The 16,083-nt window shown below is 39.3% G+C and overlaps 1 protein-coding gene and 1 long non-coding RNA gene across 3 annotated transcripts in view; one reads left to right on the top strand and one right to left on the bottom strand.

Annotated features, from left to right (window-relative positions):
• PLEKHM3 (pleckstrin homology domain containing M3) overlaps nt 1–16,083 on the bottom strand; it is a 232,986-nt gene that overhangs the window by 182,048 nt on the left and 34,855 nt on the right. For both annotated transcript variants that reach the window (XM_056534528.1, XM_056534529.1), the window contains exon 3: nt 12,618–13,553. In XM_056534528.1, the coding sequence (XP_056390503.1) occupies nt 12,618–13,553 (936 nt within the window). The remainder of the gene's footprint in view (nt 1–12,617; nt 13,554–16,083) is intronic.
• Nucleotides 1–16,083, top strand: part of LOC130284307 (uncharacterized) — a 71,142-nt gene that overhangs the window by 45,337 nt on the left and 9,722 nt on the right. The window lies entirely within an intron of this gene.

The following is a 16,083-nucleotide window of genomic DNA, read 5'->3' on the forward strand; positions in this document are numbered from 1 at the left end:
CCACCGTCGCATTTTTGGAAGTGGAATCGTAAAGCAAGAAACACTGACTGCTACAGACTGGAACCATTCAATCCTGCCTCTGCTGTGGAGTGACATACTACCCCAACTACTGGGGTGATGATCTGGGGAGCCATCGCATATCAAAGTCAGGTACCTCTAGGAGTGATACTAAAAGCTCAGCGATATGCGCAGGACATCCTCCACATATGTTGACTCTTAAGGCAGGGTTCCCAACTGGTATTTTTAGCAGTATAATGCTTGTTCACACATAGAAAAATGTTTTTCAGGAATGCCTCTGCCAGACTGCTCTACTTTTGTGGCCTGCCAGTTGTCAGATTTATTGGCAATCAAGCATTTATGGAACAAGCTGGAATGCCAGCTTTGGCAACCTACAAGTGTGCAGGATCTACAAGTGCAGTTGCAACATCTGTGGACTAATGTGTCGCAAGATGCCATACAGAACCTGTATACCTCCTTGCTCAACCGTATTTCATTCTAAAGCCAGGCTAAAGGGGTCCAACAGAGTACTAGAACCACCTTTCAATTGTACAGTTTTCCTAATAACCTTATCCTTTTGCTCAAATATTGTGATCACTTACACATATCCTTAACTAGCAGAGTACCTGGCATTGTCCAGTTTTTCCTTCCTAATCCTTGTTGGGGAGGAAAATCAACAAAGGAGGAAGCTTTTGACATATCCCGTCCTCAAATATCAACCTCATATCCCATCCTCATAGCCCGACCCCATATCCTGTCCCCATAGCCTGACCCCATATCCATCCTCCTATCTCGACCTCATATCCTGTCCTCATATTCCGACCTCATATCCTGTCCTCAGGTGGGACTGATTTGTGATGAAGATATTGTAAGCTGAAAATAGAAGAGGACGTGGCTTTGTGGGACTGGGCGTGATTTGCAAGCCAGATCGCTGCACAAAAAGGGTAGAGAATAAAAGGGGTGTGGCTTAAACAGTGGGCAAGTCTTTGTTAGATGGGGTGTGGCTTGTAAGCCGGACTGACACATTCAAAAGAAGATGCAGAGTGGAGCTTGTGGAGTAAGGTACTAGAATTTCCTATATACTTGCATGGGACTTGAAACAAAAAAACATCTTTTATATAAGGGTGTAGGTAAGGGTTAATTTAACTATCATATATTTTTATTTGACATATGTGTACCAGGTACTGAAATATCTTCAGCCGTAAAGAAGTTATGGGGGAACATACATTTCCCATGGATTTGAATGGGACTATAAAGGGGTACTCCGGTGGAAAACTTATTTTTTTTTAATCAACTGGTGCCAGAAAGTTAAACAGATTTGTAAACGGCTTCTATTAAAAAATCGTAATCCTTCCAGCTGCTGAATACTACAGAGGAAATTATTTCCTTTTTGGAACACAAAGCTCTCTGCTGACATCTCTGTCCATTTTAATAACTGTCCAGAGTAGGAGAAAATCCCCATAGCAAATATACGCTGCTCTGGACAGTTCCTAAAATGGACAGAGAGACTCTGTAGTAGTCATCAGCTAATAAGTACTGGAAGGATTAAGATTTTTTTAAATAGAAGTAAATTACAAATCTAGAAAACAAGAGAGTACTCAGTCCTCAGTCTCCCACCTGTACAAACAGGTATGTGATGGAGGAATGGATTCACTAGACAATAATTCTAAAATGTATTTATACAAATATAACCAATCCACAAACCGCAGGGCCCTACGGATGTGTAATGGGATTACAATAAAATATTATATTCAATAATGACTTCTGCCCATATTTAATCATGCAAAGATTCAATTTAAATAATGCAAATAATAAGCGATAATCTACTAATGACAAGAAAGAAAAAAAACACTGAGGAAGGGGTATTTTAATATTCTTAATATTTTATTCCTTTTGACACCCCGAAACGCGTTTGGTTCTTATTTTGAGATCTGAAGTTTTTTTTGGACTACTGCTCTATTCATATTTAGCGTTTTACTTGCGATTTATATGGATTCATTATTTGGATATTTTTTGGGACATTATCTGGATGTCTTTTGATGGAACATTTATTGTTACAGCTGTGACAGAAATAAGAGACTATCTATCTCCATTCAGCGGTACGGACTATAAGTCCCAGTATGACCTTGTAAACTCTGTGTACGAATCCCCGCTTATTTGTATCATCATTGAAACCACCCTTGGAGCTTCTACCTGCCTGTATACGGCTCATACCGGCCCTAGAGGTCAGCTGACTGAAATCAGCTGACCCGTGACATCACACGCCACCGGGGATTACCGAGGAACACACTGTGAGCAGCGGCTGCATTGAGACACGGTACCTCTGCAGCCTCCAGCATATGGACTGAACTTCTAGATACCGGAACCCCAAACTTTAAGGGTGGTGAGTGGCACACAGTGCCGAGAACGTTTTCCTTTTCAGGATTAAATAGCGGAGACGGTTATATACTTGATCGTGCCAGAAAATATACAGTTTAATACTATTACCGCACAGGAGAAATATTATATGTTTCCTTTCCAGGATTAAAAACTGTTATAATTTACCCTTGGATATAAATTGTCTACGGAACTGTCACAAGCTATCTATGAAACTGATATACGATATCCAGAGATTTGCCACATCATTCTTTTTTGTTACAGGACGGCTACCAAAATATTATTTTTTCTGTTAAAATTTTATTCATTTATTTATTTATTTCTTCTTGTCATTAGTAGATTATCGCTTATTATTTGCATTATTTAAATTGAATCTTTGCATGATTGAATATGGGCAGAAGTCATTATTGAATATAATATTTTATTGTAATCCCATTACACATCCATAGGGCCCTGCGGTTTGTGGATTAGTTATATTTGTATAAATAAATTTTATAATTATTGTCTAGTGAATCCATTCCTCCATCACATACCTGTTTGTACAGGTGGGAGACTGAGGACTGAGTACTCTCTTGTTTTCTAGATTTATACCATTTTTGCTTTTCTGGTGAAAAAGCATCTCAGTTAACCTCGTCCCCTGTTTTTTGTGAGCTGCACACAATCGATACTATTTTTTAAATTACAAATCTGTTCAACTTTCTGGTACCAGTTGCTTTAAAAAAAAAAAAAAAAAGTTCTCCACCGGAGTTCCCCTTTAAACAAAAACCCTGACCCTCACAAATGGGCGTAGTTAAAGGGGTACTCCTGTGGAAAACTTTTTTTTTTTCAATCAACTAGTGCCAGAAAGTTAAACAGATTTGTAAATCACTTCTATTAAAAAATCTTAATCCTTCCAGTACTTTTTAGGGGCTGTATACTAAAGAGAAATACAAAAAAGAAATGCATTTCCTGTGATGTCCTGACCACAGTGCTCTCTGCTTACCTCTGCTGCCCATTTTAGGAACTGTCCAGAGCAGCATATGTTTGCTATGGGGATTTTCTCCTGTCCTTGCTGCAAGCTTAAGGCAAGGACCTCCAAGGTAGTATTTTCTGAAATATTACCTGTACCACGAGCCACACCAGAGAGGCAGCGGGAGATTAGGGAGGTAAACAAGTGGCTCAGAAGCTGGTGTAGGAAGGAGAGGTTTGGGTTCATGGAGAACTGGGCTGACTTCGCTGTCGGTTACCGGCTCTACCATAGGGACGGGCTACACCTCAATGGGGAGGGTGCAGCTGTGCTTGGGGAGAAGATGGCTAGAAATGTGGAGGAGTGTTTAAACTAGGGACTGGGGGGGAGGGAACCTACAACATAGAGGGGGAAGATAGTGTAGATAGAGGGGGGGGACTTAATAATGTACCTGGGGGTGGAGCGGAGGGAGGGGTTAGAATAGTTAATAGAGATAGGCATCATAGGAAAAAAAAAACATGCACCATGTTGACTAATGCCAGAAGTCTGTCCAATAAAACTGACGAACTGGAGTTGATAATGTCTGAGGAGGATTATGACATAGTAGGTATAACCGAGACTTGGTTGGACAACAGCTGTGACTGGGTGTCAACATACAGGGTTATAGTCTATTCAGGAAGGATCGGACAAAACGGAAAGGGGGAGGAGTTTGTCTTTATGTAAAGTCCAATTCGAAGGCCGCACTGCTGGAGGATATTTGGGAGTCATTATATGGGAGTATTATTTGGGAGTAGAAATATATGGAGATAAAAATAAAAAAATTCTGATAGGGGTTTGAAATAAGCCACCAAACATAATGGAAGAGGCAGAAGATCAACTACTGAACCAAGTAAACAAGGCAGCAAATCATAATGAGGTGATAATAATGGGGGACTTTAACTATCCTAATATAAACTGGGAGACTGAGACCTGTGCATCTCATAAAGGAAACAGGTTTCTGACTATAACTAAACACAATTATCTGTCCCAAATGGTGCCTGACAGAGTAATTAATGTGCAAGTAGATGGACACCTAGAAATAGTGATCATAATATAATACATTATAACTTGTTCTTCAATAAGGGAATCTCTCGAGGGGCCACAAAAACAATGAACTTTAGGAAGGCAAAGTTTGATCAGCTCAGAGAAGCCCTTAACAATATAAAATGGGATAATGTCCTCAAAAAGAACAATACTGACACTAAATGGGAGACTTCTAAAAATGTAAGATGTATATACCTTATGGGAATAAAAGGGTCAGAAATAAAAGAAAACCAATATGGATGAATACAAGTGTTATGGGGGCAATAAATGACAAAAATAAAGCATTTAAATTACTAAAACAGGACAGCAGTGAAGAAGCATTAAAAAGCTATAGAGAAAAATGTAAAATATGTAAAAAAAACTGAAACGCCGCAAAAATAGAGACAGAAAGACTCATTTCCAAAGAGAGAAAAACTAACCTCAAAATGTTCTTTATATAAATAGCAAAAAGGTCAAAAATGAAAGTGTAGGCCCTTTAAAAAATGATGAGGAAGAAATTATAAACGGGGATCAGGAAAAAGCAAATATATTAAACACATTCTTCTCCACTGTATTCACCGAGGAAAATGAACTGGCAGGTGAAATACAGTGTGATAAGGTAAAATCCCCAGTACAGGTCACCTGTCTAACCCAGGAAGAAGTACAGTGCCGCCTACAAAAAAAATCAAAATAGACAAATCACCAGGTCCAGATGGCATTCACCCCTGTGTTCTAAAGGAATTAATGTAATAGACAGACCCCTATTTTTAATATTCAGGGACTCTATAGTGACAGGGACTGTTCCCCAGGACTGGCGCATGGCAAATGTGGTGCCAATATTTAAGAAGGGGTCAAAAGGTGAACCCGGGAATTAGAGACCTGTTAGTTTAACCTCTGTTGTATGTAAATTATTTGAGGGTTTCCTAAGAGACGCTATTTTGGAATATCTTGATAAAAATAAATGTATGACCCCATATCAGCATGGATTTATGAGGGATCGGTCCTGTCAAACTAACCTGATCAGCTTTTACGGGGAGGTGAGCTCCAGACTGGACCAGGGGCAATCGCTGGATGTTGTATATCTGGATTTTTCCAAAGCATTTAATGCGGTTCCACATAAAAGGTTTGTGCATAAAATGAGAAGGTTTGGGCTGGGGGAGAATGTGTGTAAGTGGGTAAGTAACTGTCTCAGTTCTAGGAAACAGAGGGTGGTTATTAATGGTACTTATTCTGATTGGGTGACTGTTACTAGTGGGGTACCACAGGGGTCCGTCTTGGGTCCTGTCCTATTTAATATATTCATTAATGACCTTGCAGAGGGGTTGAATAGTAAAGTAGCAATCTTTGCTGATGACACTAAACTCTGTAAAGCGGTAAACACTATAGAGGACAGTGCACTGTTACAAATGGATCTGGATAAGTTGGAGGATTGGGCTGGGAAGCGGCAGATGAGGTTCAACACTGATAAATGTAAGGTAATGCACATGGGTAAGAAAAATCCGGGATGGGATTATGTATTAAATGAGAGAACAGTTGGCATGACTGACATGGAAAAGGACTTAGGAGTCTTAGTAAACAGTAAATTTAGCTGTAGTGACCAGTGTCAGGCAGCTGCTGCCAAGGCTAATAAAATCCTGGGGTGCATTAATAGGGGCATAGATGCCCACGACAAGGAAATAATTCTACCGCTGTATAAATCACTAGTCAGACCACACATAGAATACTTTGTACAGTACTGGGCACCAGTATACAAGAAAGATATAGTGGAGCTGGAGAGGGTTCAAAGATGGGCAACCAGGGTAATACGGGGAATGGGAGGACTACAGTACCCAGAAAGATTATCAGAATTAGGGTTATTTAGTTTAGAAAAAAGAAGGCTTAGGGGAGACCTAATAACTATGTATAAATATATCAGGGGACAGTGCAGAGATCTTTCCCATGATCTATTTATACCCAGGACTCTATCTATAACAAGGGGGCATCCTCTATGTCTAGAGGAAAGAAGGTTTCTACACCAGCACAGATGGGGGGTTCTTTACTGTGAGAGCAGTGAGACTGTGGAATTTTCTCCCAGAGGAGGTGGTCATGGTGAACTCTGTAATAGAGTTCAAAAAGGGTCTGGATGCCATTTTGGAGAGTAATAATATCACTGGTTATGTATACTAAATTTATAGGGACAGAACGTTGATCCAGGGATTTATTCTGACTGACATATTTGGAGTCTGGAAGGAATTTTTACTTCTAGTATGAGGGTTTTTTAACTTCCTCTGGATCAACTCAACTCAATAGGGATGTCTTAGGGTTATAGGTTGAACTTGATGGATTTTGGTCTTTTTTCAACCTTATGAACTATGTTACTATAAAACTTGGCACACATGTTACCTATATGTCAACAACAAACATAGGATAGGTGATTTAACCCTTACTCGCCCCCATTTGCCAGGGGTGGGTTTTTTGTTTAAAGTCCCATACAAGTAATAATACTTGATAATACTTGGTCACATGATAATTTAACCCTTAACTACCCCCATTTGTGAGGGTCAGGGTTTTTGTTTTAAGTCCCATGCAAATCAATGGGAAATGTATGTTCCCACATAACTTCCGTACGGCTGGAGATATTTCAATACCTGGTACACATATTAGGGGTCGGGATAGGAGGTCGAGATAGGAGGACGGGATATGAGGTCGGAATAGGAGGACGGGATATGAGGTCGGGATAGGAGGTCAAAATATGAGGACGGGAATGGAGGACGGGATAGGAAGACCGGTTAGGAGGTCGGGATAGGAGGTCGGGATAGGAGGTCAGGATAGGAGGTCAGGATAGGAGGACAAGATATGGGGTTGGGCTATGACAACAATATATGAGCATGGGATATGAAGTCAAAAGCTTCCTCCTTTGTTTATTTTCCTCCCCAACAAGGATTAGGAAGGAAAAACCGGGCAACGCTGGGTACTCAGCTAATATATATATATATATATATATATATATATATATTTATATATATATATATATATATTCACACAGTTTCAGTGCACTAGTTTCATTTAATTCTAACAACTGCCTCTTGGTGCGTTATTTTTTTTCTGTTAATGAGTGTATATATGTATGCATCATTTCTATTGATGGCTTCACTAGTGCATCATACTAGAAAAAGATGTATATTTATTACTCTGTGAAGTCTTTTTTCCCACTAGAAAGGGACTTTTCAAAATATAAAAATAAAACAATAAACATATTTACATGTGCTGACATCTAGTGGCCAATATGACTACAATGCTGACTAACACACATTAAAATATGTGAATATTTCTCATTGCCATATCTATCAAAATATTTGCATACGCAGAAACCACACAAGGTTGTGATGCAGTTTAAAGTGCAGTTGTTTGAAGGAAAAGTAGATCCAGCAGGAAGGGAACATCATCCTCTGACCTTTTATATTTGCCATTCCTTTTGAATAGAGTCCTTGAAACATTGCATCAAATACTGCATGATTGACTCCAGCCAAAAAGGAACCTCCTGCCAGAACCTGTCAATTATATTAAGATGAGATATATACAGTGGGGATCAAAAGTTTGAGCACCCCAGGTCAAAATTTGTATTAATGTGCATAAAGAAGCCAAGGAAAGATGGAAAAATCTCCAAAAGGAATCAAATTACAGATTAGACATTCTTATAATATGTCAACAAAAGTTAGATTTTATTTCCATCATTTACACTTTCAAAATTACAGAAAACAAAAAAATGGCATCTGCAAAAGTTTGGGCACCCTGCAGAATTTATAGCATGCACTGCCCCCTTTGCAAAGCTGAAACCTGCCAGTGTCATGGATTGTGCTCAATCATCATCTGGGAAGACCAGGTGATGTCAATCTCAAAGGTTTTAAATGCCCAGACTCCTCTGACCTTGCCCCAACAATCAGCACCATGGGTTCTTCTAAGCAGTTGTCTAGAAATCTGAAACTGAAAATAGTTGACGCTCACAAAGCTGGAGAAGGCTATAAGAAGATAGCAAAACGTTTTCAGATGTCAATATCCTCTGTTCGGAATGTAATTACGAAATGGCAGTCATCAGGAACAGTGGAAGTTAAAGCAAGATCTGGAAGACCAAGAAAAATATCAGACAGAACAGCTCGCAGGATTGTGAGAAAAACAATTCAAAACCCACGTTTGACTGCACAATCCCTCCAGAAAGATCTGGCAGACACTGGAGTTGTGGTACACTATTCCACTATAAAGAGATACTTGTACAAATATGGTCTTCATGGAAGAGTCACCAGAAGAAAACCTCCTCTATGTCCTCACTACAAAAATCAGCAGTGAACTTTGCAAATGAACATATAGACAAGTCTGATGCATTTTGGAAACAAGTTCTGTGGACCGATGAGGTTAAAATTGAACTTTTTGGCCAGAATGGGCAAAGGTAAGTTTGGAGAAGAAGGGTAACTGAATTTAATGAAAAGAACCTCTGTCCAACTGTTAAGCATGGGGGTGGACAATCATGCTTTGGGGTTGTATTGCAGCCAGTGGCACAGGGAACATCTCACGAGTAGAAGGAAAAATGGATTCAATAAAATTTCAGCAGATTTTGGATGCTTAATTGATGCCATCTGTGAAAAAGCTGAAGTTAAAGAGAGGATGGCTTCTACAAATGGATAATTATCCTAAACACACCTCAAAATCCACAGGGGATTATATCAAGAGGCGTAAACTGAAGGTTTTGCCATGGCCTTCACAATCTCCTGACCTCAACATAATTGAAAATCTATGGATAGACCTTAAAAGAGCAGTGCGTGAAATGACAGCCCAGGAATCTCAACGAACTGGAAGACTTCTGTAAGGAAGAATGGGCAGAGATACCTCAAACAAGAATTGAAAGACTCTTGGCTGGCTACAAAAAGCATTTACAAGCTGTGATATTTGCCAAAAGGGGGCAGTACAAGATATTAACTCTGCAGGGTGCCCAAACTTTTGATCCCCACTGTATATACACACAAAGAAAAAGAAATGTCCTCTTATCGGACAAGACATTTAAACAATGGACAATAAAAGGTATTTTTTTAGTTTTACGAAACACATATCTTTTGTAGTGTAGTCTAATATTATATATATATATATATATATATATTTTTTTTTTTTTTTTTTTTTTTACATAGGTGCCTCATGCCCATTCATGAGATTTACAAAGGGGCAGGAGCAGTGCTTGCTTCTCCTGAGAAAGCCAAGCGCACTAAGGCGCTATACCCACAACAGAATTTCCGCTCATGCGCCCAAATTCAGCTTCCGTTTTTAAGGATTTTGTGCTGAATTGGTGCCGAATTGGTGTGAATTGGAGAGTGGACTCCTACAGAAGTGTATTGGGCTTTCATTTGAGGAAGAATTCCACTTGAGGAATCACACCTGTGTGTGATGCTGTTGAGCCCCCCATGTTTTTGTGTTTGTTCTGAGCTGACACAATGACTTGTCAGGACTCTGGCAGCCTGTCTTTTAACCACAGCCAGCTCACAGGGGACCGGCCTACCAAGAATTTACCTGATATCCCGGTAGGCCAGTCCGGCCCTGCCAGTCGAGGGCTTGTGCCTCTTCCTTCTAGTCATTGTGGGAATCTCAGCACCCAAACCCCTACCAATCCAAACTTCTGGAATATCTCTATGACATTTCAGAAGTTTGCTGAAAGTTTTAGGTTTTTAGGTACACTGATTTATCAAAAGTGGAGTAATTTTCCCATAGCAACCAATCACATTTTTGGTTTTTGGTGATTGGTTGCTGTGGAAAAATCTCTCCATTTTTCTCTCACACAGGGTTCATGGACCTGTATAAATTTCTTTGGCCTGAAGCCAACATTTTTTTGACTTTTAATTTTCTTAGAATCCTATATTATACCTACTATGCTGAATATTAATGATAGACTGACAAAACAGTGCCTCAGATAAGATTATATGCAGTCACATGTGATGTCTTTTCTGATAGTAGATGCTCTCTTCTTCTCCATCCAGCCCAGACAAATATGATGATGTCTCATGATGACTGCAGACTATACTAAGACATCTGTGGCCCCCAGCTTCTGCAGCCACCCCCGAACTCTATAGTAGAATAACCCCCATCCATTATAATGTCCTCCTGCTGCTACCACCAATTCTGTTCAGCTGCTGCCCAACTGGCCCATTACCATACCTACAGAACTGTCCAATACCCACAAATACTGTATTCAAGATATACAAGATTCTGGAGAACATGGATAAAGATTATAGAACGGGAGAAAACCCATAATATGGGTTACGGACCAGACCCAAATATTATCCATAGGACAGGGAAAATGTAAATATCTGTTTGGTGGGGTCCGACCATTGTGATCCCCACCAATCATAAGAACAAAAAACAAGAAACCTGCATTCCCAGTGGTCGGATAGCCATGGATCAGAAAATTATTACCTATACCACTGACAGATGAGGACTTTTAATCTTAGGATACAGATAAGACCAAAAGATTAACACCCACACCCCACTCAACCCCTCGCACACACAGCTCCCCATGGTCCTTTTTCTCTTGCATATACTGTTTCTAGGCCCTTTACCTCCCAAATACTGCTCCCTATGCCCCTATTCACATACACTGGTCCCCCCACCTTCCTCACAGCCCCCTTTATGCATTATTTTTAATATATATAGTTAAATAGAAAAGATCAAATAAACCAAAAATGCAATCATTTAGAATGTGGATTTAAATAATTTTTTTTTTTATGAAGGTGCATTCCTTTTAACCACTTGCAGACCGCTCATAGACTGTCCTTACTATCTGCATTTAACTCTGCAAAGACATTCCTAAACATCCTTTCAAAATCTGCACGCTTCAGAGAGGAGAGAACTAGGCTCTCCAGAGAGAAGGCAGGAACAGTTTTTAACCAATATTTTCCCAAACGCAGTATACACGGGGCTCAATGAGCAGAAGCTAAAAAGCTTCCTATTAGGTATCTGCAAGGAGATGTAATCATAATATTAAACAGCCAATGAATTGTTCTTTAACAATATTTTACACTTTACGTCACAAAATCACTGTTAATCTACTGCAAATAAAGCAGGGCATATTTATGTTCCTCTGCAGCTGACATACACAGTATGAGGTTAGTATCACACATATTTTAACAGTATTTATAGCCAAAACCAGGAGTGGGTCAAAAACACAGAAATAATATTTTTTAAATCACTTCATGTACTTGTTATCGAGACCCTGAGAGCCCCATCTATGGTGCGCTGCGATTTCTCATTGTGTCCATTTCAGGGTTCAGGACCAGAGATAAGCAGTTTGCCTGCAGTTCTTACATTGTACCTCCTTTCCCTTAGTTGCCTGGACAATCACATCTCTGCACAGCACCCAGTCCTTATTACTATGCCATGACATTGTGCTAGTGATAGCACACTTGCCTGAACAGGCTGGCACTGTGTCGGAGGATGATTTACAGTACACTACTATAGATGGCATGTGGAGGGAGAAAGGGATACTGATGCACTGGTCTTGCATGCTGCTGTTTTAGCAGAAATAAAAGGAACAGCAGCAGCACAGCAAGGGAGGGATTACACTAAACACTAAACTGCTACGGAGATGAGAGAGAGAAGCCTTGATTTACAGTTTATGGGCAGTGCAAATCTTCTGGTGGAGGCAGACAGGCTGACAGTATGCAGGTTCATAGTCCAGGCTTTCTTCTAGAGCTAAGTCCCATCCCAACTTCCTGTGTTCTGTCCTGTCCTGTTACTAGAAACAGACTAAACCTAACAACAGGCAGTGAACAGCAAGTTGTAGAAAAAAAATACACACCTAGTGGCCAAGACTTTAGAGTTTTTTTCTGTGGTAAGGAGTAATTTTTTTTGTACATGAAGTGATTTACAAAAATATTATGAATCAGTTAGGTAACAAATGGAGGGAAGTTGTTTAAAATAACGGTAACCATTTAAAGAGTAAGCTGTCAATCAACAGCAGGGTGGTCGAGAAGGAAGATCATCTGCTGATAAATATCCAGGGCTACACAGAGTGCACACATCCTTGGCAGAACTAATGAACTTGGCTCTGTCTACAGCAGATAGACATTGAGATTTATTGTATAAAAACATGTAAGTAATTGTGGAATCAGGGTAACAGTCATTAGATTATGAAGCCCCCAGATATGGTAGCATATTGCTGGTGACAGATTCAATTGAACTGCTCTTAGATCTTTTGTTCCCATCTAAAACTAAGTATTACCTGCACACTTGAAGCTCTGAGCCGTGAGCCCCCTTTCTAAGGCCAATGTTGTCAAGATTCCAAGAAAACTTGTGGTTACAGACTGGCGCTTGCTCTTCTGCAACTCCCTTAAAGATAGTTGTTCTTTGGATTTGTTCCTAAGAGGCACAGGTACATTCTGATCTGGCTTCTTTGCGAGATTAGCAGCAGATATAAGAACGTCCATCCATTCCTGTGCCCTCTGACGAGTTTCTGTTCGAAGGCGAAGAACATCTTGAGGAAAGATGACTTGGAAACAAGAATCATATCCATCAAGAGCATCCATTTGCACAGATGCACATGTATCAATGCTGTAACTAAGCAATGGGTCTTCATCCAGACAACTTGGTCGATAAGCTGTAAAGTGTGAACTGGTGAGAATGAATGTGAATGCTTTCCAATTATTTTGCAATGTTAACCTATATAAAGTCCCTGTTTTCAAAATGTTTTTTTGATACCCATTGGTTACGTTAATGGACCTCGAAAGTTCACTAGATGTATTTAACAAGCTGCGAGTTTCGTAATAGTCACTGTTATTGTCACTTGTGGGTTTAGATCTGGTTAGGATATCATGCTGGGGGCTCATGTAATCTGGAACTACAGTCAAAGCACGTACTCCCTCCCATAATTTTTGTCCCCAGTCCAAGGCCTCCCATGCAGAATCTGCCTTCAGTTGCAACTGGCTGTTGTCTGACATTAAGACATCAACCAATTTGGTCTCATGGCTTCCAGTAATTGTGATGCTTTCAATATGAGCAAGAGGATAAGCAGTAATGGCATTATGATTTCCACTGCTGTCTGTACTATAAATGTGAAGTTTATATTGAGTTATCTCAGCATAACAGCTTTTCCAAAAGCTTTCTTGAGTTTTCCGAGTTTCTAGGAATCCCTTTTTGAGTATATTTGGCAACATATGCTCTGCAAAATAAAAAAAATAAAAATATTAGGTCAAAAATTGCTTTAGTGCAGAAAAAATATCAATTAAAAATATAGGAAATAAAATTCTGAAGCATAATTTAAAGGGATATTTTGACCTAAAATATGTATTGCATATCCACAGAATTATAAATATCAGATGGATTTGGGTCCAACTTCTGGGTGCAGCACCAATTTATACCATATTTACCACCTATATATACACCACATTCAGGAAAAGAATAAATGGAAAGGTGTCTATTTCCACTCACGTTTATAAGAATTACAGTACAAAAACAGCTGCCACCTTGTTCACATCTGCGTTGGATCTCCAAACAGGAGCTCCAACACAGAATGTTTTGTCCACTTTGAGTTGGGCTATAGCTGCCTCTCCTAATGGGAAGAAAATTGGAGGACCCCCACTCTAGAGATCTTAAATGGCTTATCAGTTTAATCTATAATTATTCTATAAAAACAAACAAAACCCAAAAGATATAGGCAAGCATTCGTATATGGAGGGCACTGAATAAAACACCAGCTCACTTCTTTTCTTGGCAATTTACATGTATTTTCTGTGTGTTTTATTTACTTTTGAAGTTATATATTAATCAACATATATTATATTTAAAAAAACATCTTTAAAAAATAGGTATGACTTTCCTTCAGTGGAGTTTGGCTAGGATCCCATTTGTGCTTTACAGTGCATTTGGAAAAAATGTTATACCCTTTAACTTTTTTCACAAAAAAAAAATCCCCATCATTCTCCTCTTAATATCCCATAATGATGAAGTAAATACTGTGGGGGGGATTTATCCAAACCTGCATAGAGGAAAAGTTGACCAGTTTCCCATAGTCTCTGAAAATTAAAAGAAGCAATCTGATTGATTGCTGTGGGCAACTGGTAAACTTTTCCTCTACACAGGATTTGATAAGTCACCCCCTAAATGTTAGAAAATGTTGCTAATTGATTACATAAGTATTCAGATCCTTTATTCAGTACTTAGTTGAAGCAATTTCGCAGTGATTCCAGCCTCCAGTCCTCTTGGGTATGATGCCACAAGGTTTGCACACCTGGATTTTCTCCTCAAGCTTTGTCAGGTTGGATGGGGACCGTCAGTGGAAGTAATTTTCTGGCTGGGCCACACAGGAACATTCACAGAGATGTCTTTAAGCCACTCCTGTGTTGTTTTGGCTGCATGCGTAGTGTGTTTATTAAGAATAACTGTACCATGAACCATTCAGCTTTCCCTCAACCCCGGCCAGTCTCCTTGAACACTTCCCCCTCTCTCACAGCATGATGTTGCCACTAACATTCTTTATTGTTGGATGGTATTAGGCAGGTTATGAGTAGAGCCTGGTTTCCTCCATACACAATGCTTAAAATGGAGAGCAAAAAGTTCAATCTTTGTTTCATTAAACTGAAGAGCCCTGTTCCCCATAGTCCATTTGGCATGTTAGATGGGCTTTTATGTGTCTTTTTCAAAGGAGAAGCTGATCTGCCAGCAAGCCCACATTGGTGAAATGCTAGTTGACCTTCTGGAAGTTTCTCCAAGCATACAGGATCTTTAGAGCCAAGATTATTGGGTTCTTGGTCCCCTCTCTTACCAAGGCCCCTGGTTACTTTAGTGGGGCGGCCGGCTCAAGGAAGAGTCCTGTTTGTCTCAACCTTCTATTCAAGAAATATAAGTGCATTTATTTTCACCTTCTCCAGATCTGTTCCTCCACACAATCCTGCTAAATTTCACGAGTCATAGCAAAGGGTCTCAATACTTATGTCCAAGCAATATTTGAGTTTTTCCTGTTAAATAAATTTGCAAAGATTTCTAACATTCTGTTTTCACTTTGTCGTTATGAAGTAATGAGTGCAGAATAATGGGAGAATTGTTTTAACATAAAAAAATGTGAAAAAGTGAAAGGGTCTACAAACTTTCTGAATGCATTGTATTTTGCACAACCCTGCATATTCTGACAAACATGCTGTTGTCTGTTATCCATTTAACTTTCTTTTTCTTTTTAATTATTTTTTCTTCTTGTTCTCACAAATACAGCTTTTGCTATCTTTCGACGTGTGCAGCACTGTGTCACCACCATTGTCTGCTATCTCTATAGTCGCCTTTTTTTTAGAACTGTAAGTGCTCATATTAGCGGTGCCCACCCTTTCTTTTTGATGTTGTGTGCATGCATTCATATGACATTATCAGAATAACGTTTTGGTGACGACAATATTGGCAGTAAAGCTTTATTTAAAAAAAAAATTTACATAACCGAAGTAAAGACGTATAAGACATATAAGAATACAATTTTACATGATGAGGACTTACAAATAAATACATCTACATTAGTTTCTCTGTGTAATGAAACCAGACATCTAATCTATTATTTTACTTTTTTCATGCACATGAGAAAAAAAAAGAAAGCCATTACATGTCTGTGAAACTCACACTAATCCCTGCAAAGTGCACATAATGATTATGCATTTTGTGCCCATTTTACTGTCTGTTAATCCAATAAGAGGCCTTACAAACCTGAATGG

This window comes from Hyla sarda, chromosome 8 (assembly GCF_029499605.1).
Source record: "Hyla sarda isolate aHylSar1 chromosome 8, aHylSar1.hap1, whole genome shotgun sequence".
Classification (NCBI taxonomy): domain Eukaryota; kingdom Metazoa; phylum Chordata; class Amphibia; order Anura; family Hylidae; genus Hyla; species Hyla sarda.